Raw genomic sequence first — 26,240 nt, 5'->3', positions numbered from 1 at the left:
AATGGGAGTCAATGGGGGGCCATGGGGGGCAATGGGAGCCAAGGGGGTAAAAGGTGGATCTAGGGTATCCCCATGGCATCCCCATAGCATCCCCATAGCATGCCCATGATGTCCCCATGGTACCTGCATGGTATCCCCAGGGTATCCTTGGAGCATCCCTAGGGTATCTCCTTGATCTCCCCATGGTGTCCCTATGGCATCCCCTTGGTGTCCCTATGGCATCCCCTTGGTGTCCCTATGGCATTTCCCTGGTGTCCCCATGATATCCCCATGATGTTCCTATGGTGTGCCCATGGTGTCCTCATGGCATCTTTATGGTGTCCCTATGGCATAACCATGGCGTCCCCATGGTGTCCCCGTGGTCTCCCCATGGTGTGCCCATGGTGTCCCCATGGTATCCCCATGGTGTCCCCATGGCATGTCTATGGTATCCCTGTGGTACCCCTGTGGTGTCCCCATGGTGTGCCCATGGTGTCCCCATGGTCTCCGCCTGGTGTCCCCCCTGTCCCCAGCTGGCGGAGCTGCAGGACAAGGCCACCTCCGCTGAGACCAAGGTGCTGGAGATGGGGACGACGCTGGAGGGGCTGCAATGGGACAGCGCGAAGCTGCGCAAGCGCGAGGGGCGCCTGGACCGGCGCCTGGCCGAGGCGCTGGAGCAGGTGAGGCCTGGCCCCATAGCATCCATTGCGTCACCATAGCAACCATTGCATCCCCATAGCGTCCACTGCGTCACCATAGCAACCATTGCATCCCCATAGCGTCCATTGCGTCACCATAGCAACCATTGCATCCCCATAGCATCCATTGCATCCCCATAGCATCCATTGCGTCACCATAGCAACCATTGCATCCCCATAGCATCCATTGCGTCACCATAGCAACCATTGCATCCCCATAGCATCCATTGCGTCACCATAGCAACCATTGCATCCCCATAGCGTCCATTGCGTCACCATAGCAACCATTGCATCCCCATAGCAACCATTGCGTCACCATAGCATCCATTGCATCCCCATAGCGTCCATTGCGTCACCATAGCAACCATTGCATCCCCATAGCATCCATTGCATCCCCATAGCGTCCATTGCGTCACCATAGCAACCATTGCATCCCCGTAGCATCCATTGCGTCACCATAGCAACCATTGCATCCCCATAGCATCCATTGCGTCACCATAGCAACCATTGCATCCCCATAGCGTCCACTGCGTCACCATAGCAACCATTGCATCCCCATAGCATCCATTGCGTCACCATAGCAACCATTGCATCCCCATAGCATCCATTGCGTCACCATAGCAACCATTGCATCCCCATAGCATCCATTGCGTCACCATAGCAACCATTGCATCCCCATAGCATCCATTGCGTCACCATAGCAACCATTGCATCCCCATAGCGTCCGTTGCGTCACCATAGCAACTATTGCATCCCCATAGCATCCATTGCGTCACCATAGCAACCATTGCATCCCCATAGCATCCATTGCATCCCCATAGCGTCCACTGCGTCACCATAGCAACCATTGCATCCCCGTAGCATCCACTGCGTCACCATAGCAACCATTGCATCCCCATAGCATCCATTGCGTCACCATAGCAACCATTGCATCCCCATAGCGTCCATTGCGTCACCATAGCAACCATTGCATCCCCGTAGCATCCATTGCGTCACCATAGCAACCATTGCATCCCCGTAGCATCCATTGCGTCACCATAGCAACCATTGCATCCCCATAGCATCCATTGCATCCCCATAGCGTCCACTGCGTCACCATAGCAACCATTGCATCCCCGTAGTATCCACTGCGTCACCATAGCAACCATTGCATCCCCATAGCATCCATTGCGTCACCATAGCAACCATTGCATCCCCATAGCATCCATTGCGTCACCATAGCAACCATTGCATCCCCATAGCAACCATTGCATCCCCATAGCTTCATTGTGTCTCTATAGCATCCGCTGTGTCCCCGTAGCATCTGTTGTGTCTCCATAGCAACCATTACGTCTCCATTGACCCCCATTGACCCCCGTTGCCCCCATTGTCCCCATTACCCCATTCCCCCATTACCATTGACCCCCATTGTCCCCATTGCCCCCATTCCCACCATTGACCCCCATTGACCCCCATTACCCACATTGTCCCTATCACCCCATTGCCCCATTCCCCCCATTCCCTCATTGACCCCCATTGTCCCTATTGACCCCATCGCCCCATTGACCCCCATTGTCCCCATTGCCCCATTCCCCCATTGTCCCCATTGCCCCCATTCCCACCATTGACCCCCATTGACCTCCATTACCCCCATTGTCCCCATTACCCCATCGCCCCATTGACCTCCATTGCCCCCATTACCCCATTCCCACCATTGACCCCCATTGTCCCCATTGCCCCATTCCCCCCATTGCCCCATTCCCCCCCGTTGCCCCCCATTGACCCCCATGTCCCCCTTGTCCCCAGCTGACCTCCGGCTCCTACGGCTCTGCCAGCTCCGGCGGCTTCCAAGGGGGGCAAATCACCCTCAGCATGCAAAAGGTACGGGGGGGTGCCCCTTAGGGTCTATGGGGCTGGGTGTTCGGGGAGGGGGGGGGGTTCCTATGGGTCCATAATGGGGGTCAGCGCAATGGGGTGACCCCGTTGTTGGGGGGGGCAGTTTGAGATGCTGAACGCGGAGCTGGAGGGGAACCAGGAGCTGGCCAACAGCCGCATGGCCGAGCTGGAGAAGCTACAGCAGGAGCTGCAACAGGCGGTGAGGGGGCACGAGCGCCTCAAGGTAATGGGGGGGCACATGGGGGGCGATGGGGCCCCATTGCGACCATTGAGGCTCCGAAAGGGGCCATTAGGAGGCAGTTGAGGGCGTGGGGGTGGCCCGTAGGCGTGTGTAATGCCCCTGAGCGGCTGTGTCGTGCGTGCGTGGCATGGATGTGACACGCGTGTAACGCGTATGTAACACGCGTGTGAGGTGGTCGCTGTGGCGCGTGAAGCAGTTGCGTAAGCATGTAACAGGTGGAACGTGCGTGTAATGCATGTAAAACACAGGAACACGTATGGAACACGTATGTAACGTGTAACGTATGTAATACGCGTGAGCACGTGAGATGTGCTGTAACACGTATGTAACAGGCATGTAACACACAGGTAAGATATAGGTACTGCATGTAATACGTAACACGTGTGATGCACGTGTAGCATGGATGGAACATGTATGGAGCGTGAGCACACGTAATGCGTACGTAACACACATGAACACACATGAACACACATGTAACACATATGTAACATAGATTAACATGTATGTAACTCATGAACACACATGTAACATATATGTAGCTCCTGAACCCGTGTGTAAGCATGTCTGTTACACACATGAACGCATATGTAACAGCTGTGTAACCCATGAACGCACATGTAATATGTACGTAACACACATGGATAGATACGTAATATGTATGTAATCGATAAACACATATGTAACATGCATGGGTAGATATGTAACATGTACTTAATCCATGAACACACGTGTAACATGTGCGTAACACGCATGGGTAGATATGTAACATGTACTTAATCCATGAACACACGTGTAACATGTGCGTAACATGCATGGATAAATATGTAACATGTATTTAATCCATGAACACACGTGTAACATGTATGTAACACACATGGACAGATATGTATGTAATCCATAAACACACGTGTAATGTGTATGTAACACACATGGATAGATGTGTAACATGTATGTAATCTATGAACACACATGTAACATGTATGTAGCATGTGAGTACAGGCAGCACAAGAGCACACATGTAACATGTAACACGTGAATGTAATGCTTATGTAGTACGTGTGTAACATGAACGCATTTAACATGTCTGTAACACAAGCACCATGTAACACGTGTGCAACACTTGAACACATATGTAATGTTTAATAGGTATGGACACGCGTGTAACATGTCTAACACATATCTAACATAGATGCGTGTTTCCGTAACAGGTATGTAACATACAAACACACACGTGACATTCGTCACGCTTGCGCACACACGAAACACGCATGTAGCACAGATGCACCCCCCCGTACCGTGTACGTAACACACACGAGCGCCTACGTAACGCGCGCGACACGCGTGTCACCCGCGTGGGCTCCCCCCGGCCCGCAGGTGGCGCTGCGCTCGCTGCCCGAGGAGGCGGTCAAGGACACTCTGGAGTACAAGGTGCTGCAGTCCCAGTTCTCGCTGCTCTACCACGAGAGCCTGCAGGTGAAGACGCAGCTGGACGAGGCCCGCGCCCTGCTCCTCACCACCAAGAACAGCCACCTCCGGCACATCGAGCACATGGAGGTGGGCCCGGGGGGCCATTGGGTTCCATTGGGGCCATTGGGCTCCATTGGCAGCCATTGGGGTCCATTGAGTCCATGGGGGGCCGTTGGCGTCCTTTGGGGGCCATTGGGGTCCATTGGGAGCCATTGGCATCCATTGGGGGCCATTGGGTCCATTGGGGTCCATTGAGTCCACTGGGTACCATTGGGGCCATTGGGTTCCATTGGCAGCCATTGGGGTCCATTGAGGGCCATTGAGTCCATTGGGGGCCATTGGGTACCATTGTGGCCATTGGGGACCATTGGCAACCATTGGGGTCCATTGAGGGCCATTGGGTCCATTGGGGTCCATTGAGTCCACTGGGTACCATTGGGGCCATTGGGTTCCATTGGCAGCCATTGGGGTCCATTGAGGGCCATTGAGTCCATTGGGGGCCATTGGGTACCATTGTGGCCATTGGGGACCATTGGCAACCATTGGGGTCCATTGAGGGCCATTGAGTCCATTGGGGGCCATTGGGTCCATTGGGGTCCATTGAGTCCACTGGGTACCATTGGGGCCATTGGGTTCCATTGGCAGCCATTGGGGTCCATTGAGGGCCATTGAGTCCACTGGCGGCCATTGGGTACCATTGCGGCCATTGGGGGCCATTGGCCTCCATTGGGGGCCATTGGGGTCCATTGAGTCCACTGGCGGCCATTGGGTACCATTGCGGCCACTGGGGGCCATTGGCCTCCATTGGGGTCCATTGAGGGCCATTGAGTCCATTGGGGGCCATTGGGTCCATTGGGGTCCATTGAGTCCACTGGGTACCATTGGGGCCATTGGGTTCCATTGGCAGCCATTGGGGTCCATTGAGGGCCATTGAGTCCATTGAGGGCCATTGGGGTCCATTGAGTCCATTGGGGGCCATTGGCCTCCTTTGGGGTCCATTGAGTCCATTGGGGGCCATTGGGTGCCATTGGGGACCATTGGGGCCATTGGGGTCCATTGAGGGCCATTGAGTCCATTGGGGGCCATTCAGGCCATTGGGGGACATTGGGGGCCGTGGGTGTCCCGTGGGTCCATTAGGTTCCATTGGCAGCCATTGGGGTCCATTGAGGGCCAATGGGGCCATTGGTTCCATTGGGGGCCATTGGGTTCCATTGGCAGCCATTGGGGGCCATTGGGTCCACTGGGGGCTATTGGGGTCCATTGGGGTTAGTGGGGTCCCATTGGGCTCCATTGAGGTCCATTGGGGTCCATTGAGGTCCATTGAGGTCAATGGGGTCCCATTGTGGTCCATTGAGGTCCATTGGGGTCAGTGGGGTCCCATTGGGGTCCATTGAGGTCCATTGGGGTCAATGGGGTCCCGTTGGGGTCCATTGAGGTCAGTGGGGTCCCATTGTGGTCCATTGAGGTCCATGGGCTCCCATTGGGGTCCATTAGAGGCCCTTGGGCTCTATTGGGTGTCACAGTGACCCATGGGTGTCATCCCAGACGATGACATCACCGTAGCGACCACATGCCCGTGGCTCCCATTGGATCCCCGTTGGCCACTGGCGACCCAACGGGCTTCATCATCCACGATGACGTCGCCACAGCGACCAACACCGAGGTGTCCCATTGGACGCCTGGCTGAGCAATGGGTGCCCGTGCCGCCAGCATCTCATCGCCCCCCCCCCCCCCCCCCCCCCCCCATGTCCCCCCATAGAGCGACGAGCTGGGGGTGCAGAAGCGCCTGCGCACCGAGGTCATCCAGCTCGAGGACACCCTGGCCCAGGTGCGCAAGGAGTACGAGATGCTGCGCATCGAGTTCGAGCAGAACCTGGCCGCCAACGAGCAGGCGGGTGAGGACCCATTGGGGACCCATAGGGAGCCCTAGAGACCCATTGGGACCCATTGAGATGCAGAGGGACCCATTGACACCCATAGGGATCCATAGAGACCCCTAGGGACCCATTGAGAGCCAGACAGACCATAGAGCTCATAGGGACCCATTGGGACCCATTGAGATGCAGAGGGACCCATTGATACCCATAGGGATCCATAGAGACCATAGAGACCCCTAGGGACCCATTGAGAGCCAGACAGACCATAGAGCTCATAGGGACCCATTGGGACCCATTGAGATGCAGAGGGACCCATTGACACCCATAGGGATCCATAGAGAGCCATAGGGACCCCTAGGGACCCATTGAGAGCCAGACAGACCATAGAGCTCATAGGGACCCATAGAGACCCATTGAGATGCAGAGGGACCCATTGACACCCATAGGGATCCATAGAGAGCCATAGGGACCCCTAGGGACCCATTGAGAGCCAGACAGACCATAGAGCTCATAGGGACCCATTGGGACCCATTGAGATGCAGAGGGACCCATTGACACCCATAGGGATCCATAGAGAGCCATAGGGACCCATTGAGAGCCAGACAGACCATAGAGCTCATAGGGACCCATAGAGACCCATTGAGATGCAGAGGGACCCATTGACACCCATAGGGATCCATAGAGAGCCATAGGGACCCCTAGGGACCCATTGAGAGCCAGACAGACCATGGAGCTCATAGGGACCCATAGAGACCCATTGAGATGCAGAGGGACCCATTGACACCCATAGGGATCCATAGAGAGCCATAGGGACCCCTAGGGACCCATTGAGAGCCAGACAGACCATAGAGCTCATAGGGACCCATAGAGACCCATTGAGATGCAGAGGGACCCATTGACACCCATAGGGATCCATAGAGAGCCATAGGGACCCCTAGGGACCCATTGAGAGCCAGACAGACCATAGAGCTCATAGGGACCCATAGAGACCCATTGAGATGCAGAGGGACCCATTGACACCCATAGGGATCCATAGAGAGCCATAGGGACCCCTAGGGACCCATTGAGAGCCAGACAGACCATAGAGCTCATAGGGACCCATAGAGACCCATTGAGATGCAGAGGGACCCATTGACACCCATAGGGATCCATAGAGAGCCATAGGGACCCCTAGGGACCCATTGAGAGCCAGACAGACCATAGAGCTCATAGGGACCCATTGGGACCCATTGAGATGCAGAGGGACCCATTGACACCCATAGGGATCCATAGAGAGCCATAGGGACCCCTAGGGACCCATTGAGAGCCAGACAGACCATAGAGCTCATAGGGACCCATTGGGACCCATTGAGATGCAGAGGGACCCATTGACACCCATAGGGATCCATAGAGAGCCATAGGGACCCCTAGGGACCCATTGAGAGCCAGACAGACCATAGAGCTCATAGGGACCCATAGAGACCCATTGAGATGCAGAGGGACCCATTGACACCCATAGGGATCCATAGAGAGCCATAGGGACCCCTAGGGACCCATTGAGAGCCAGACAGACCATAGAGCTCATAGGGACCCATAGAGACCCATTGAGATGCAGAGGGACCCATTGACACCCATAGGGATCCATAGAGAGCCATAGGGACCCCTAGGGACCCATTGAGAGCCAGACAGACCATAGAGCTCATAGGGACCCATAGAGACCCATTGAGATGCAGAGGGACCCATTGACACCCATAGGGATCCATAGAGAGCCATAGGGACCCCTAGGGACCCATTGAGAGCCAGACAGACCATAGAGCTCATAGGGACCCATTGGGACCCATTGAGATGCAGAGGGACCCATTGACACCCATAGGGATCCATAGAGAGCCATAGGGACCCCTAGGGACCCATTGAGAGCCAGACAGACCATAGAGCTCATAGGGACCCATAGAGACCCATTGAGATGCAGAGGGACCCATTGACACCCATAGGGACCCATAGAGAGCATAGGGACCCATTGAGACCCATAGAGAGCCATAGAGACCCCTAGAGGCACATAGGGACCCATTTAGACCCATAGGGACCTATTGGGATCCATAGAGACTAGAGAGAGCCACAAGAGGACCCATTGAGAGCCATTGAAAGCCATAGACACGCATAGGGACGCATTGAGAGCCATAGGGACCCACTGAGACCATAGGGACCTATAGGGACCCATTGAGAGCCATTGAAAGCCATAGAGACCCTATAGGGACTCACAGACGCCCCATAGAGGCCCCGTGTCCCCCCATAGGCCCCATCAACAGGGAGATGCGCCACCTCATCAGCAGCCTCCAGAACCACAACCACCAGCTCAAGGGCGACGTCCAGCGCTACAAGCGGAAGCTGCGGGAGGTGCAGGCCGAGATCAACAAGGTGGGAAGAGCCTGGGGGTGGCGTTGCCCCTTTAAGGGAATGGGTGGTGGTGTCCCTTTAAGGCAGGGGGTGGCGTTGCCCCTTTAAGGGAATGGGTGGTGGTGTCCCTTTAAGGCAGTGGGTGGCGTTGCCACTTTAAGGGAATGGGTGGTGTTGCCCCGTTAAGGCAGTGGGCGGCGTTGCCGCTTTAAGGGAATGGGTGGCGTTGCCCCTTTAAGGCAATGGGTGGCCTTTCCCCTTTAAGGGAATGGGTGGCGTTGCCCCTTTAAAGCAATGGGTGGTGGTGTCCCTTTAAGGCAGTGGGTGGTGTTGCCGCTTTAAGGGAATGGGTGGTGGTGTCCTTATAAGGGAATGGGTGGTGTTGCCCCTTTAAGGCAGTGGGTGGCCTTGCCCCTTTAAGGCAGTGGGTGGCGTTGCCCCTTTAAGGCAGTGGGTGGCATTGCCGCTGTAAGGCAATGGGTGGCGTTGCCCCTTTAAGGGAATGGGTGGTGGTGTTCCTTTAAGGGAGTGGGTGGCGTTGCCCCTTTAAGGCAGTGGGTGGCCTTGCCCCTTTAAGGCAATGGATGGTGTAGCCCCTTTAAGGGAATGCGTGGTGGTGTCCCTTTAAGGCAATGGGTGGCATTGCGCCTTTAAGGGAATGGGTGGCGTTGCCCCTTTAAGGCAGTGGGTGGTGTTGCCCCTTTAAGGGAATGGGTGGTGGTGTCCCTTTAAGGGAATGGATGGTGTTGCTGCTCTAAGGCAATGGGTGGCATTGCGCCTTTAAGGGAATGGGTGGTGTTGCCCCTTTAAGGCAGTGGGTGGCGTTGCCGCTTTAAGGGAATGGGTGGTAGTGTCCCTGTAAGGGAATGGGTGGCGTTGCCCCTTTAAGGCAATGGGTGGCCTTTCCCCTTTAAGGCAATGGATGGTGGTGTCTCTTTAAGGGAATGGGTGGCCTTGGCCTTTTAAGGGCAACTGGTGGGTCCCATCCTTAGCGATGTATAGCCCCATTAAGGGGTGGGGTATAGATATATTGGTGGACCCCACACATAGCTGTGTGTAGCCACTTTAATGGGCTGAGCTGTAGGTATACTGCTGGTCCCACCCATAGCAGTGTGTAGCCCCTTTAAGGTGGGTATGGGTACACTGGTGGGTCCCACCCATAAGACTGTATAGCCCTTTTAATGAGTTAAGCTACGGGTACAGTGGTGGGGCCCACCCATAGTGCATAGCCCTTTTAAGGGGGCTGTGAGTATACTATAAGGCTATGGGTATGCGGGTGGGGTCTACCAGCCCCTTTAATAGGTGGGGCTATGGGTATAGTATAAGGCTGTGGGTGCAGTGGTGGGTCCCACCTGTAAGGGTTTGCACCCGGGTTCTGCCCGTAGAAGGCTGTAGCCCCTTTAAGAGGCGGGGCTAAGCTAAGGGAGGGTGTGGCCATCCCTAGTAAACGGGCAGGGTCCCTCCAGCGATTGGCTGTCGCCCTTTTAAGAGGCAGAGCAAAGTCCTCTTTCCACCAACGGGGGGGGGGGGGAGTGTATGGAATTAAAAGGGCAATAGGCATGAATGGAAGGGGGGGGGCCACTAAGGAGCTCCCCATTAAGGCCTTAAAAGGGCCTCGTTGTGGGCGGGGCTAAGGGGGCGTGTGTATATGTGTGTGTGTGCGCGCGCGCCCCTTGTCTCTTAAAGGGGCAACGCCGCTGATTCTGCCCCCCCCCCGCCCCCCCTTTCTCCTTTAGCTCCGCCTCCAAGCCTCCGGCGCCCCTCCCCCCTCCTCCCTCGCCCCTCCCCCGCCTCCCCCCCCAACCCCTCCCCCCCCCATCACCGCCCCCCAGGACGAGCCCCTCCCCTCTCCATCCGCTCCCCCCCCGCCCCCCCCGCCGCCGGGGGCGGGCCCCACCCCCTCCCCCACCACCACCACCACCACCACCCCCCCCTCCACCGCCGCCCCTTTGAAGGAGGACGAAGGGGGCGTGGCCCCGCCCGGCCCCGCCCCCGCGGAGCCCAAGCGGGACGAGGCGGCCCCGCCCCCTCGGCGGGAGGAGGAGGAGCTCCCGAGCCCCGCCCCCGCCGCCACCCCTCCCCCTCCGCGCTCCAAGGAGCCTCCCCTGCCCCCTCCCCCCCCGGGCCCCGCCCTTCCCGGGCCCCTCCCCCCCCCTCCTTCCTCTTCCTCTTCCCAATCCCGGCCCGGAGCTTCCCGGGAGAGGCCGAGGGCGAAGGGGGGAGGGGGAGGGGGGGGAGGGGCCCCCGCCCCCCCCGAGGAGGCCAAGAAGAAGGATTCGGAGCTGCTCAAGCAACTGCGGGGGGAGCTCAAGTAAGGGGGGGGCTATGGGTGTCTATGGGGCTCTATGGGGTGTCTATGGGGCTCTATGGGGTGTCTATGGCGTGCTATGGGTGTCTATGGGGCTCTATGGGGTGTCTATGGGGTGCTATGGGGTGTCTATAGGGCGCTATGGGGTGTCTATGGGTGTCTATGGGGTGTCTATAGGGCGCTATGGGGTGTCTATGGGGCGCTATGGGGTGTCTATGGGGTGTCTATGGGGCTCTATGGGGTGTCTATAGGGCCCTATGGGTCTCTATGGGGCGCTATGGGGTGGCTATGGGGTGTCTATGTGGTGTCTGTGGGTCTCTATGGGTCTCTATGGGGTCTCTATGGGGCTCTATGGGGTCTCTATGGGGTCTCTATGGGTCTCTATGGGGTCTCTATGGGGTCTCTATGGGGTCCCTATGGGTCTCTATGGGGTCTCTATGGGTCTCTATGGGGTCTCTATGGGTCTCTATGGGGTCTCTATGGGGCTCTATGGGGTCTCTATGGGGTCTCTATGGGGTCTCTATGGGGTCTCTATAGGGTCTCTATGGGGTCTCTATGGGTCTCTATGGGGTCTCTGTGGGTCTCTATGGGGTCTCTATGGGGTCTCTATAGGGTCTCTATGGGTCTCTATGGGTCTCTATGGGGTCTCTATGGGGTCTCTATGGGGCTCTATGGGGCTCTATGGGGTCTCTATGGGGTCTCTATGGGTCTCTATGGGGTCTTTATAGGGTCTCTGTGGGGTCTCTATGGGTCTCTATGGGTCTCTATGGGGTCTCTATGGGGTCTCTATGGGTCTCTATGGGTCTCTATGGGTCTCTGTGGGGTCTCTATGGGTCTCTATGGGGTCTCTATGGGTCTCTATGGGTCTCTATAGGGTCTCTGTGGGGTCTCTATGGGTCTCTATGGGGCTCTGTGGGGTCCCTATGGGTCTCTATGGGTCTCTATGGGGTCTCTATGGGTCTTTTTTGGGCTCTGTGGGGTCCCTATGGGTCTCTATGGGTCTCTATGGGGTCTCTATGGGTCTCTATGGGGCTCTATGGGGCTCTGTGGGGTCCCTATGGGTCTCTATGGGTCTCCGTGGGGCGCAGGAAGGCGCAGGAGAGCCAGAAGGAGATGAAGCTGCTGCTGGACATGTACAAGTCGGCGCCCAAGGAGCAGAGGGACAAAGTGCAGCTGATGGCGGCCGAGAGGAAGAGCAAGGCCGAGGTGGGGCCTGAACACGCGTGAACACACGCTAACACACGTGAACCCACGTGACAACACGGTAACACACGTGAACACGTGAGCACACACAAACATACGGGAATGCTTTGCGCACTAACACATGCTAATACATGTTAACGCATCCTAATACGCAGCAACACACGTTAATACATGTTAACACATGCTAGCACACGGTAACACATGCTAGCACATGTTAATGTAAGCTAACACACGTTAATGCTTGCGAACACGTCTTAATAGGTGTTAATACATGGTAACGTGTTAACATATGATGTGTGTTAGTATGTTCATATGTTTTAATATGTTTATATGTTTTAATATATTTGTAGGTTTTAATGTGTTTTAGTATGTTTTAATATTGTTACATGTTTTCTGTTTTCTATGTTTTTAATATGTTTTAATATGTTTTTTATGTTTTTAATATGTTTTAATATGTTTATATGTTTTAATATGTTTATATGTCAATATGTGATAATTAACACGCGCTAATACATGGCAACACACGTTAACGCGTGCTAACACGTTAATATTTGCCAACAGGTGTTAACATGTGAATACATAGGAATACACGTTAACATGTGCTAACACGTCTTACTACATGGCAGCACACGTTGACACGCGCTGACATGTTAATACTCGTTAACACGTGTCAACACGGGCATACAGAGGAATACACGTTAAGACGGTGACAGGTGCTAATACATGCCAACACCTATTAACGCACGCGCTAACACGCTCCAACACGTTGACACGCGCTAGCACACGCTAAACCACACGCCCCCATCACCTCCCCCATCCCCCTCCTTGCTTCCCTCTCCCTTCCCCCCCACCGCGGCGTGACGTCACCGGTGACGTCACGCTGACGTCACCCGTGACGTCACGCTGCCGTCACCGCTGACGCCAGGCGGAGGAGCTGCGGGCGCGGGCGCGGGAGCTGGAGGAGCGGGAGCGGCGCGAGAGCAAGAAGCTGGCGGACGAGGAGGCCCTGCGGAGGCTGCGGGCGGGCGAGGAGCACATCGAGCTGCTGCAGCGCCGCCTGGCGGCCACCAAGCAGGTACCAGCGCCTTATATGGGCATGGGAGGAGCCTGCGGCGGCCAATCACGGCGCTAGGGGCTGGGAGCGGGGCGGAGCTTCAGGGGAGGGAGCGCTCTCAGGAGCACGTGGAGCTGCTGCAGCGCCGCCTGGCGGCCACCAAGCAGGTACCAGCGCCTTATATGGGCATGGGAGGAGCCTGCGGCGGCCAATCAGGGCGCTAGGGGCTGGGAGCGGGGCGGAGCTTCAGGGGAGGGAGCGCTTTGAGGAGCACGTGGAGCTGCTGCAGCGCCGCCTGGCGGCCACCAAGCAGGTGACAGCGCCTTATATGGGCATGGGAGGAGCCTGCGGCGGCCAATCAGGGCGCTAGGGGCTGGGAGCGGGGCGGAGCTTCAGGGGAGGGAGCGCTTTGAGGAGCACGTGGAGCTGCTGCAGCGCCGCCTGGCGGCCACCAAGCAGGTGACAGCGCCTTATATGGGCATGGGAGGAGCCTGCGGCGGCCAATCAGGGCGCTAGGGGCTGGGAGCGGGGCGGAGCTTCAGGGGAGGGAGCGCTTTGAGGAGCACGTGGAGCTGCTGCAGCGCCGCCTGGCGGCCACCAAGCAGGTGACAGCGCCTTATATGGGCATGGGAGGAGCCTGCGGCGGCCAATCAGGGCGCTAGGGGCTGGGAGCGGGGCGGAGCTTCAGGGGAGGGAGCGCTTTGAGGAGCACGTGGAGCTGCTGCAGCGCCGCCTGGCTGCCACCAAGCAGGTGACAGCGCCTTATATGGGCATGGGAGGAGCCTGCGGCGGCCAATCAGGGCGCATGGGGCTGGGAGCGGGGCGGAGCTTCAGGGGAGGGAGCGCTTTGAGGAGCACGTGGAGCTGCTGCAGCGCCGCCTGGCGGCCACCAAGCAGGTACCAGCGCCTTATATGGGCATGGGAGGAGCCTGCGGCGGCCAATCAGGGCGCTAGGGGCTGGGAGCGGGGCGGAGCTTCAGGGGAGGGAGCGCTTTGAGGAGCACATCGAGCTGCTGCAGCGCCGCCTGGCGGCCACCAAGCAGGTGACAGCGCCTTATATGGGCATGGGAGGAGCCTGCGGCGGCCAATCAGGGCGCATGGGGCTGGGAGCGGGGCGGAGCTTCAGGGGAGGGAGCGCTTTGAGGAGCACGTGGAGCTGCTGCAGCGCCGCCTGGCGGCCACCAAGGAGGTAACAGCGCCTTATATGGGCATGGGAGGAGCCTGCGGCGGCCAATCAGGGCGCTTGGGGCTGGGAGCGGGGCGGAGCTTCAGGGGAGGGAGCGCTTTGAGGAGCACGTGGAGCTGCTGCAGCGCCGCCTGGCGGCCACCAAGCAGGTGACAGCGCCTTATATGGGCATGGGAGGAGCCTGCGGCGGCCAATCAGGGCGCTAGGGGCTGGGAGCGGGGCGGAGCTTCAGGGGAGGGAGCGCTTTGAGGAGCACGTGGAGCTGCTGCAGCGCCGCCTGGCGGCCACCAAGCAGGTACCAGCGCCTTATATGGGCATGGGAGGAGCCTGCGGCGGCCAATCAGGGCGCTTGGGGCTGGGAGCGGGGCGGAGCTTCAGGGGAGGGAGCGCTCTCAGGAGCACGTGGAGCTGCTGCAGCGCCGCCTGGCGGCCACCAAGCAGGTAACAGCGCCTTATATGGGCATGGGAGGAGCCTGCGGCGGCCAATCAGGGCGCTAGGGGCTGGGAGCGGGGCGGAGCTTCAGGGGAGGGAGTGGAATCCATGATGGTTCAGTGCTGGATCCATGTTGGATCCATGATGGCTCAGGGATGATGGATCCATGGTGGGTCCATGGTGGGTCCATGGTGGGTCCATGATGTCTCAATCACAATGGGTCCATGATGGCTCCATGATGATTCCATGATGGCTCCATGTTGAGTGCATGATGGCTCCATGATGATGGGTCCATGATGGCTCCATGATGCCTCCATATTGGCTCTCCAATGGCTCAATGATGATGCCTCCATGTTGGCTCAATGATGATGCCTCCATGTTGGCTCAATGATGATGCCTCCATGTTGGCTCAATGATGATGCCTCCATGTTGGCTCAATGATGATGCCTCCATGTTGGGTCAATGATGATGGATCCATGTTGACTCAATGATGATGCCTCCATGTTGGGTCAATGATGATGCCTCCATGTTGGGTGAATGATGATGGATCCATGTTGGCTCAATGATGATGCCTCCATGTTGGCTCAATGATGATGGATCCATGTTGGCTCAATGATGATGCCTCCATGTTGGCTCAATGATGATGCCTCCATGTTGGCTCAATGATGATGCCTCCATGTTGGGTCAATGATGATGTATCCATGTTGACTCGATGATGGCTCCATGTTGGCTCAATGATGATGGCTCCATGTTGGCTCAGTGATGATGCCTCCATGTTGGCTCAATGATGATGCCTCCATGTTGGCTCAATGATGATGGCTCCATGTTGGCTCAATGATGACGCCTCCATGTTGGCTCAATGATGATGCCTCCATGTTGGCTCAATGATGATGGCTCCATGTTGGCTCAATGATGATGGATCCATGTTGGCTCAATGATGATGGATCCATGTTGGCTCAACGATGATGCCTCCATGTTGGCTCAATGATGATGCCTCCATGTTGGCTCAATGATGATGCCTCCATGTTGGCTCAATGATGATGCCTCCATGTTGGGTCAATGATGATGGCTCCATGTTGGGTCAATGATGATGGATCCATGTTGGCTCAATGATGATGCCTCCATGTTGGCTCAATGATGATGCCTCCATGTTGGCTCAATGATGATGCCTCCATGTTGGCTCAACGATGATGCCTCCATGATGGCTCAATGATGATGCCTCCATGTTGGCTCAACGATGATGCCTCCATGATGGCTCAATGATGATGCCTCCATGTTGGCTCAATGATGATGGCTCCATGTTGGCTCAATGATGATGCCTCCATGTTGGGTCAATGATGATGCCTCCATGTTGGCTCAATGATGATGCCTCCATGTTGGCTCAATGATGATGCCTCCATGTTGGCTCAATGATGATGGATCCATGTTGGCTCAATGATGATGCCTCCATGTTGGCTCAATGATGATGCCTCCATGTTGGCTCAACGATGATGCCTCCATGATGGCTCAATGATGATGCCTCCATGTTGGCTCAATGATGATGCCTCCATGTTGGCTCAATGATGATGCCTCCATGTTGGCTCAATGATGATGCCTCCATGTTGGGTCAATGATGATGCCTCCATGATGGCTCAACGATGATGCCTCCATGTTGGCTCAATGATGATGGATCCATGTTGGCTCAATGATGATGGCTCCATGTTGGCTCAATGATGATGCCTCCATGTTGGCTCAATGATGATGCCTCCATGTTGGCTCAATGATGATGCCTCCATGTTGGGTCAATGATGATGGATCCATGTTGGGTCAATGATGATGCCTCCATGTTGGCTCAATGATGATGCCTCCATCTTGCCTCTCCGACGCCTCAACGACGACAGCTCCTTGGTGGCCCCCCATGCCCTGACCCACTCCCCCCCCCCCCCATATCCCCACTGGCACAGGAGGAGGAGGCGCTGCTGTCGGAGATGGACGTGACGGGCCAGGCCTTTGAGGACATGCAGGAGCAGAACCTGCGGCTCCTGCAGCAGCTGCGCGAGAAGGACGACGCCAACTTCAAGCTGATGTCGGAGCGCATCAAAGCCAACCAGATCCACAAGCTCCTGCGCGAGGAGAAGGACGAGCTGGCCGAGCAGGTCCTGGCCCTCAAGGCGCAGGTGGGGCAGCCAGCGGGGGGGACCCACAAGTGCGGAGGGGAGGGCTCGGAAATGGGGCTGCAGGAGCCATCAGTGGGGTTGGAGGTCCCATAAGTGATGTTGGAGGCCCCGTAGGTGGTGTTGGAGGTCCTATAAGTGGGGTTGGAGGAGCCATAAATGGGGTTGGAGGACCCATAAGTGGTGTTGGAGGACTTAGGATGGGGATGGAGGACCCATAAGTGATGTTGGAGGAGCCATAAATGGGGTTGGAGGAGCCATAAGTGGGGTTGGAGGTTCCATAAGTGGGGTTGGAGGACCCATAAGTGGCGCTGGATACCCCATAAGTGGTGTCGGATACCCCCTAAGTGGTGCTGGATACCCCATAAGTGGCGCTGGATACCCCATAAGTGGCGCTGGATGCCCCATAAGTGGCGCTGGATACCCCATAAGTGGTGTCGGATACCCCCTAAGTGGTGCTGGATGCCCCATAAGTGGCGCTGGATACCCCCTAAGTGGCGCTGGATACCCCCTAAGTGGTGCTGGATACCCCATAAGTGGTGCTGGATACCCCATAAGTGGTGTTGGATGCCCCATAAGTGGTGCTGGATACCCCATAAGTGGTGCTGGATACCCCATAAGTGGTGCTGGATACCCCATAAGTGGTGTTGGATACCCCCTAAGTGGTGCTGGATACCCCATAAGTGGTGCTGGATACCCCATAAGTGGTGTTGGATGCCCCATAACTGGTGCTGGATACCCCATAAGTGGTGCTGGATACCCCATAAGTGGTGTTGGATGCCCCATAAGTGGTGTCGGATACCCCATAAGTGGTGTCGGATACCCCCTAAGTGGCGCTGGATGCCCCCTAAGTGGCTCCGGATGCCCCGGGGCCGTGGCTGGGCCGGCGGCGGCGCTGCAGTTCCGTGATCGGCCGCCGGGCGTCGCTGTGGTTGCGGGCTTAGGTGGACGCGCAGCTGCTGCTGGTGCAGAAGCTGGAGGAGAAGGAGCGGGCGCTGCAGAGCAGCCTCGGCGCCGTGGAGAAGGAGCTGGCGCTGCGGTGCCAGGCCCTGGAGCTGCACAAGAGGAAGGTGGGGATGGGGTGGGAATGGGAATGGGAATGGGAATGGGAATGGGGAGGGAATGGGAATGGGAATGGGGAGGGAATGGGGATGGGAATGGGAATGGGGAGGGAATGGGGATGGGGAGGGAATGGGGATGGGAATGGGGAGGGAATGGGAATGGGGAGGGAATGGGAATGGGAATGGGGAGGGAATGGGAATGGGGATGGGGATGGGAATGGGGAGGGAATGGGGATGGGGGGGGAATGGGAATGGGGATGGGGATGGGAATGGGAATGGGGAGGGAATGGGAATGGGGAGGGAATGGGAATGGGAATGGGAATGGGGAGGGAATGGGAATGGGGATGGGAATGGGAATGGGGAGGGAATGGGAATGGGGAGGGAATGGGGATGGGAATGGGAATGGGGATGGGAATGGGGATGGGAATGGGGAGGGAATGGGAATGGGGAGGGAATGGGAATGGGAATGGGGAGGGAATGGGAATGGGGAGGGAATGGGAATGGGAATGGGGATGGGGAGGGAATGGGAATGGGAATGGGGATGGGAATGGGGAGGGAATGGGAATGGGAATGGGGAGGGAATGGGAATGGGGAGGGAATGGGGATGGGGATGGGAATGGGGAGGGAATGGGGATGGGGAGGGGATGGGAATGGGAATGGGGAGGGAATGGGGAGGGAATGGGAATGGGAATGGGGAGGGAATGGGGATGGGGAGGGAATGGGAATGGGGAGGGAATGGGAATGGGAATGGGGAGGGAATGGGAATGGGGATGGGGATGGGAATGGGGAGGGAATGGGGATGGGGGGGGAATGGGAATGGGGATGGGGATGGGAATGGGAATGGGGAGGGAATGGGAATGGGGAGGGAATGGGAATGGGAATGGGAATGGGGAGGGAATGGGAATGGGGATGGGAATGGGAATGGGGAGGGAATGGGAATGGGGAGGGAATGGGGATGGGAATGGGAATGGGGATGGGAATGGGGATGGGAATGGGGAGGGAATGGGAATGGGGAGGGAATGGGAATGGGGATGGGGAGGGAATGGGAATGGGAATGGGGATGGGAATGGGGAGGGAATGGGAATGGGGAGGGAATGGGAATGGGGAGGGAATGGGAATGGGAATGGGGAGGGAATGGGAATGGGGATGGGGATGGGAATGGGGAGGGAATGGGGATGGGGGGGAATGGGAATGGGAATGGGGAGGGAATGGAGAGGGAATGGGAATGGGAATGGGGAGGGAATGGGGATGGGGAGGGAATGGGAATGGGGAGGGAATGGGAATGGGAATGGGGAGGGAATGGGAATGGGGATGGGGATGGGAATGGGGAGGGAATGGGGATGGGGGGGGAATGGGAATGGGAATGGGGAGGGAATGGGAATGGGGATGGGGATGGGAATGGGGAGGGAATGGGGATGGGGGGGGAATGGGAATGGGAATGGGGAGGGAATGGGGATGGGGAGGGAATGGGAATGGGGAGGGAATGGGAATGGGAATGGGGAGGGAATGGGAATGGGGATGGGGATGGGAATGGGGAGGGAATGGGGATGGGGGGGGAATGGGAATGGGAATGGGGAGGGAATGGGAATGGGAATGGGGAGGGAATGGGAATGGGGAGGGAATGGGAATGGGGAGGGAATGGGAATGGGGATGGGAATGGGGAGGGAATGGGGATGGGAATGGGAATGGGGAGGGAATGGGAATGGGGGGGGAATGGGTTCCCTGTGGCACCAATAGCCCCCAATGCCCCCAATGCATCCCTCTGGGCCCAATGCATCCCTATGGCCCCAATGCATCCCTATGGGCCCAATGCATCCCTATGGCCCCAATGGCTCCTTATGGCCCCCAATGGCTCCCTATGGCCCCAATGCATCCCTATGGCCCCAATGGCTCCCTATGGCCCCAATGCATCCCTATGGCCCCAATGGCTCCCTATGGCCCCAATGCATCCCTATGGCCCCCAATGGCTCCCTATGGCCCCAATGCATCGCTATGGCCCCCAATGGCTCCCTATGGCTCCAATGCATCCCTATGGCCCCCAATGGCTCCCTATGGCCCCAATGCATCCCTATGGCCCCCAATGGCTCCCTATGGCCCCAATGCATCGCTATGGGCCCCAATGGCTCCCTATGGCCCCAATGCATCTCTATGGGCCCAATGCATCCCTATGGACCCCAATGGCTCCCTATGGCCCCAATGGCTCCCTATGGCCCCAATGCATCCCTATGGGCCCAATGCATCCCTATGGCCCCCAATGGCTCCCTATGGCCCCAGTGCATCCCTATGGGCCCCAATGGCTCCCTATGGCCCCAATGGCTCCCTATGGCCCCCAATGCATCCCTATGGCCCCAATGCATCCCTATGGCCCCAATGCATCCCTATGGCCTCCAATGGCTCCCTATGGCCCCAATGCATCGCTATGGGCCCCAATGGCTCCCTATGGCCCCCAATGGCCCCCAAAGCCCCCCCCCGGGTGCCTGTGCCTCCCGCAGGCGGTGGAGGCGGCGCAGTTGGCCGAGGACCTGCGGGCGCAGGGGGAGCACGTCCAGGCCCGGCTGCGGGAGCTGCAGAGCTGCGCCGCCGAGAACCGCGCCGCCAAGGACAAGGAGTCCCTGAGCCTCAAGAGGGCCCAGGTGGGCGCTATGGGGGGTCTATGGGGCACTATGGGGCGCTATGGGGTGTCTATGGGTGTCTATGGGGTGTCTATGGGGTGTCTATGGGTGTCTATGGGGTGTCTATGGGTGTCTATGGGGTGTCTATGGGGGGTCTATGGGGCACTATGGGGTGTCTATGGGTGTCTATGGGGTGTCTATGGGTGTCTATGGGGTGTCTATGGGTGTCTATGGGGTGTCTATGGGGGGTCTATGGGGCACTATGGGGTGTCTATGGGGTGTCTATGGGGTGTCTATGGGTGTCTATGGGTGTCTATGGGGCGCTATGGGATGTCTATGGGGTGTTTATGGGGCGCTATTGGGTGTCTATGGGGTGTCTATGGGGTGTCTATGGGGTGTCTATGGGTGTCTATGGGGCGCTATGGGGTGTCTATGGGGCGCTATGGGGTGTCTATGGGTGTCTATGGGGTGTCTATGGGGTGTCTATGGGGTGTCTATCGGGTGTCTATCGGGTGTCTATGGGGCGCTGTGGGGTGTCTATGGGTGTTTATGGGGCGCTATGGGGTGTCTATGGGGCGCTATGGGGTGTCTATGGGATGTCTATGGGGTGTCTATGGGGTGTCTATGGGTGTCTATGGGGCGCTATGGGGTGTCTATGGGGTGTCTATGGGGCGCTATGGGGCTCTATTGGGTGGCGAGGGGGGGCGCAGGCAGGGGTTTGCGGCGCGGCCTGCAGGGGGCGCTAAAGGGCCGCGGGGGGCGGGGTCAGCCGAGGACACGCCCCCTCCCTCTGGGGTAATGGGGGCCAATGGGGCTATGGGGGGCTATGGGGCTCTATGGGGTCTCTATGGGGTCTCTATGGGGCTCTATGGGTCTCTATGGCTCTCTATGGGTCCCTATGGGTCCCACCCCACAGGAGGAGCTCTCTCGCCTGCGCCGGAAGCTGGAGAAGCAGCGCAAGGTCGAGGTTTACGCCGACGCCGACCAAATCCTGCAGGAAGAGATCAAGGAATATCGGGTGAGGAGGGGCCATTGGGCCCCATTGAGCCCCATTGAGCCCCATTGACACCCATTGAGCCCCATTGAGCCCCATTGACACCCATTGAGCCCCATTGACACCCATTGACACTCATTGCCCCCCATTGACACCCATTGACACCCATTGAGCCCCATTGACACCCATTAATGTCCATTGAGCCCCATTGACATCCGTTGAGCGCCATTGACACCCATTGATGCCCATTGAGCCCCATTGACATCCATTGAGCCCCATTGACACCCATTAATGTCCATTGAGCCCCATTGACATCCATTGAGCCCCATTGACACCCATTAATGTCCATTGAGCCCCATTGACATCCGTTGAGCCCCATTGAGCCCCATTGACACCCATTGACATCCATTGAGCCCCATTGACACCCATTGATGCCCGTTCAGCCCCATTGACATCCATTGAGCCCCATTGACCCCCATTGACCCCCATTGACACCCATTGACCCCCATTGAGCCCCATTGACACCCATTGACCCCCATTGAGCCCCATTGACATCCATTGAGCCCCATTGACACCCATTGACCCCCATTGACACCCATTGGGCCCCATTGACCCCCATTGACACCCATTTACATCCATTGAGCCCCATTGACCACCATTGGGCCCCATTGAGCCCCATTGACACCCATTGACAACCCTAGAGCCCCATTGACATCCACTGAGTCCCATTGACCACCACTGACACCTGTTGAGCCCCATTGACACCCATTGACACCCATTGATCCCCATTGACACCCATTGACACTCATTGCCCCCCATTGACACCCATTGACACCCATTGAGCCCCATTGACACCCATTGACACTCATTGCCCCCCATTGCCCCCCATTGCCTCCAATTGCCCCCAATTGCCCCCCATTGACCCCATTGCCCCCCATTGACTCCCATTGACCCCCATTGCCGCCCATTGCCCCCCATTGCCCCCCATTGCCCCCATTGCCCCCCATTGAGTCCCATTGACCCCCATTGACTCCCATTGCCCCCCATTGCCCCCCATTGACCCCATTGACTCCCATTGCCCCCCATTGCCCCCCATTGACCCCATTGACTCCCATTGCCCCCCATTGACACCCATTGACACCCATTGAGCCCCATTGCCCCCCATTGCCTCCAATTGCCCCCAATTGCCCCCCATTGACCCCATTGCCCCCCATTGACTCCCATTGACCCCATTGCCGCCCATTGCCCCCCATTGCCCCCCATTGCCCCCCATTGCTCCCATTGCCCCCATTGACCCCCATTGAGTCCCATTGACCCCCATTGCCCCCACTGACACCAATTGACTCCCATTGACCTCCATTGACCCCCATTGACTCCCATTGCCCCCCATTGCCCCCCATTGACCCCATTGACTCCCATTCCCCCCATTGACCCCCATTGCCCCCCATTGACTCCCATTCCCCCCATTGCCCCCCATTAACCCCATTGCCCCCCATTGACCCCATTGACTCCCATTGCCCCCCATTGCCCCCCATTGACTCCCATTGCCCCCCATTGAGCCCCATTGACTCCCATTGACTCCCATTGACTCCCATTGCCCCCCATTGCCCCCCATTGACTCCCATTGACCCCATTGACTCCCATTGCCCCCCATTGCCCCCCATTGACCCCATTGACTCCCATTGCCCCCCATTGCCCCCCATTGACTCCCATTGACTCCCATTGACTCCCATTGCCCCCCATTGCCCCCCATTGACCCCCATTGCCCCCATCGCCCCCCATTGCCCCCCATTGACTCCCATTGCCCCCCATTGCCCGCCATTGACTCCCATTGACTCCCATTGCCCCCCATTGACCCCCTTTGCCCCCCATTGCCCCCCAGGCCCGCCTGACGTGCCCCTGCTGCAACGCCCGCAAGAAGGACGCCGTCCTCACCAAGTGCTTCCACGTCTTCTGCTTCGAGTGCGTGCGGAGCCGCTACGAGACCCGGCAGCGCAAGTGCCCCAAGTGCAACGCGGCCTTCGGGGCGCACGACTTCCACCGCGTCTACATCAGCTGAGCGCCGCGGGCACCCGCGGGCACCCATGGGGGCCAGTGACACCCGTAGGCAGCCATTGACATCCATGGGAGCCATTGACACCCGTAGGGAGCCATTGACACCCGTAGGCAGCCATTGACACCCCTGGGAGCCATTGACACCCATGGGAGCCATTGACACCCATAGGGAGCCATTGACATCCATGGGAGCCATTGACACCCGTAGGCACCCATTGACACCCATGGGGGCCATTGACACCCATGGGGAGCCATTGACACCCGTAGGCACCCATTGACACCCATAGGGAGCCATTGACACCCGTAGGGAGCCATTGACACCCATGGGAGCCATTGACACCCGTAGGCACCCATTGACACCCGTAGGCACCCATTGACACCCATGGGGGCCATTGACACCCATAGGGAGCCATTGACACCCATAGGGAGCCATTGACACCCATAGGGAGCCATTGACACCCATGGGGGCCATTGACACCCATAGGGAGCCATTGACACCCGTAGGGACCCATTGACACCCGTAGGCACCCATTGACACCCATAGGGAGCCATTGACACCCATGGGAGCCATTGACACCCATGGGAGCCATTGACACCCGTAGGGAGCCATTGACACCCATGGGGGCCATTGACACCCGTAGGGAGCCATTGACACCCGTAGGGAGCCATTGACACCCATGGGAGCCATTGACACCCATGGGGGCCATTGACACCCGTAGGGAGCCATTGACACCCGTAGGGAGCCATTGACACCCATAGGGAGCCATTGACACCCATGGGGGCCATTGACACCCGTAGGGAGCCATTGACACCCGTAGGGAGCCATTGACACCCATAGGGAGCCATTGACACCCATGGGAGCCATTGACACCCGTAGGGAGCCATTGACACCCATAGGGAGCCATTGACACCCATAGGGAGCCATTGACACTCATAGGGAGCCATTGACACCCATGGGAGCCATTGACACCCATGGGGGCCATTGACACCCGTAGGGAGCCATTGACACCCATAGGGACCCATTGACACCCATAGGGAGCCATTGAGATCCCATTGACACCCCATAGGGACCCATTGAGATCCCATTGACACCCCATAGGGACTCATTGAGATCCCATTGACACCCATTGAGATCCCATTGACACCGATAGGGAGCCATTGAGATCCCATTGACACCCCATAGGGACACATTGAGATCCCATTGACACCCATTGAGATCCCATTGACACCCATAGGGACCCATTGAGATCCCATTGACACCCATTGAGATCCCATTGACACCCCATAGGGACCCACTGAGATCCCATTGACACCGATAGGGAGCCATTGAGATCCCATTGACACCCATAGGGAGCCATTGAGATCCCATTGACACCCCATAGGGACCCATAGGAACCCATAGAGACCATAGAGCCCTATAGACACCCCATAGAGACCCGTAGACATCCCATTGATCCCTATGGTTATCTATGGGGCCTACGACTTCCACTGCATCTACATCAGCTGAGCCCCACTGCGCCCTATAGAGCCCCATTGATCCCTATGCCCGCCCCATTGATCCCTATGCCCACCCCACTGATCCCTATGGGCACCCCATAGAGCCCCATTGATCCCTATGGGCACCCCATTGATCCTTATGGGCACCCTATAGAGCCCCATTGATCCCTATGGGCACCCCATAGAGCCCCATTGATCCCTATGGGCACCCCATTGATCCTTATGGGCACCCTATAGAGCCCCATTGATCCCTATGGGCACCCCATAAAGCCCCATCGATCCCTTTGGGCACCCCAGAGAGCCCCATTGATCCCTATGGGCACCCCATAGAGCCCCATTGATCCTTGTGGGCACCCCATTGATCCCTATGGGCACCCCATAGAACCCCAATGATCCCTATGGGCACCCCATAGAGCCCCATTGATCCCTATGGGCACCCCATTGATACCTATGGGTGCCCCATAGAACCCCACTGATCCCTATGGGCACCCCATAGAGCCCCATTGATTCCTATGGGCACCCCATAGACACCCCATAGCAACCCATTGCTCCCCATAGAGCCCCATTGCACCCCATGGTCCCTTGTAGGCTTGCTGTGGGTCAGCACCACCTTGGAGGACCATGGGCCCCTCTATGTCTGTGTTAATAGAACCCCATGGGTGCCCCATAGCGACCCCCAACAGCACCCATGGGTGCCCCACAGGGACCCATAGCACCCATGGGTGCCTCCCCCCCATCCAACCCCCCATATCCCACCCAATAAAGTGCTTGGAGCCATTGACTCTGTGTGCTTGGGGGGAGAACCATAGAGATGGGGCCACAACCATAGAGACCCAATGAGGACCCGGCTGCTAGAGCGTCTCTATGGGTACCATAGAGCTGGAGGACCTCGCTGCTAGAGCGTCTCTATGGGTACCATAGAGCTGAAGGACCTCGCTGCTAGAGCGTCTCAATGGGCACCATAGAGCTGGAGGACCTCGCTGCTAGAGCGTCTCAATGGGCACCATAGAGCTGAAGGACCTCGCTGCTAGAGCGTCTCAATGGGCACCATAGAGCTGGAGGACCTCGCTGCTAGAGCGTCTCTATGGGCACCATAGAGCTGGAGGACCTCGCTGCTAGAGCGTCTCAATGGGCACCATAGAGCTGGAGGACCCGGCTGCTAGAGCGTTTCTAT

The 26,240-nt window shown here is 57.5% G+C and overlaps 1 protein-coding gene across 1 annotated transcript in view; it reads left to right on the top strand.

Moving 5' to 3' along the window:
- Window positions 1-25,844, top strand: part of RNF40 (ring finger protein 40) — a 35,064-nt gene extending 9,220 nt beyond the window's left edge. Inside the window, exons 6-20 of the mRNA XM_080639700.1 lie at window positions 513-659; window positions 2,463-2,537; window positions 2,656-2,775; window positions 4,168-4,347; window positions 6,020-6,155; window positions 8,410-8,531; window positions 10,247-10,821; window positions 11,907-12,024; window positions 12,947-13,096; window positions 16,638-16,850; window positions 17,792-17,917; window positions 20,401-20,541; window positions 21,437-21,538; window positions 23,397-23,608; window positions 23,962-25,844. Of these exons, the coding sequence (XP_080495826.1) occupies window positions 513-659; window positions 2,463-2,537; window positions 2,656-2,775; window positions 4,168-4,347; window positions 6,020-6,155; window positions 8,410-8,531; window positions 10,247-10,821; window positions 11,907-12,024; window positions 12,947-13,096; window positions 16,638-16,850; window positions 17,792-17,917; window positions 20,401-20,541; window positions 21,437-21,538; window positions 23,397-23,573 (2,382 nt within the window). The 3' untranslated portion in view covers window positions 23,574-23,608; window positions 23,962-25,844. The remainder of the gene's footprint in view (window positions 1-512; window positions 660-2,462; window positions 2,538-2,655; window positions 2,776-4,167; window positions 4,348-6,019; window positions 6,156-8,409; window positions 8,532-10,246; window positions 10,822-11,906; window positions 12,025-12,946; window positions 13,097-16,637; window positions 16,851-17,791; window positions 17,918-20,400; window positions 20,542-21,436; window positions 21,539-23,396; window positions 23,609-23,961) is intronic.
- Window positions 25,845-26,240: the final 396 nt, after the last annotated feature.

This window comes from Psittacula echo (assembly GCF_963264785.1).
Source record: "Psittacula echo genome assembly, contig: SCAFFOLD_79, whole genome shotgun sequence".
Classification (NCBI taxonomy): Eukaryota; Metazoa; Chordata; class Aves; order Psittaciformes; family Psittacidae; genus Psittacula; species Psittacula echo.
This window is presented reverse-complemented; position numbering and strand designations above follow the sequence as displayed.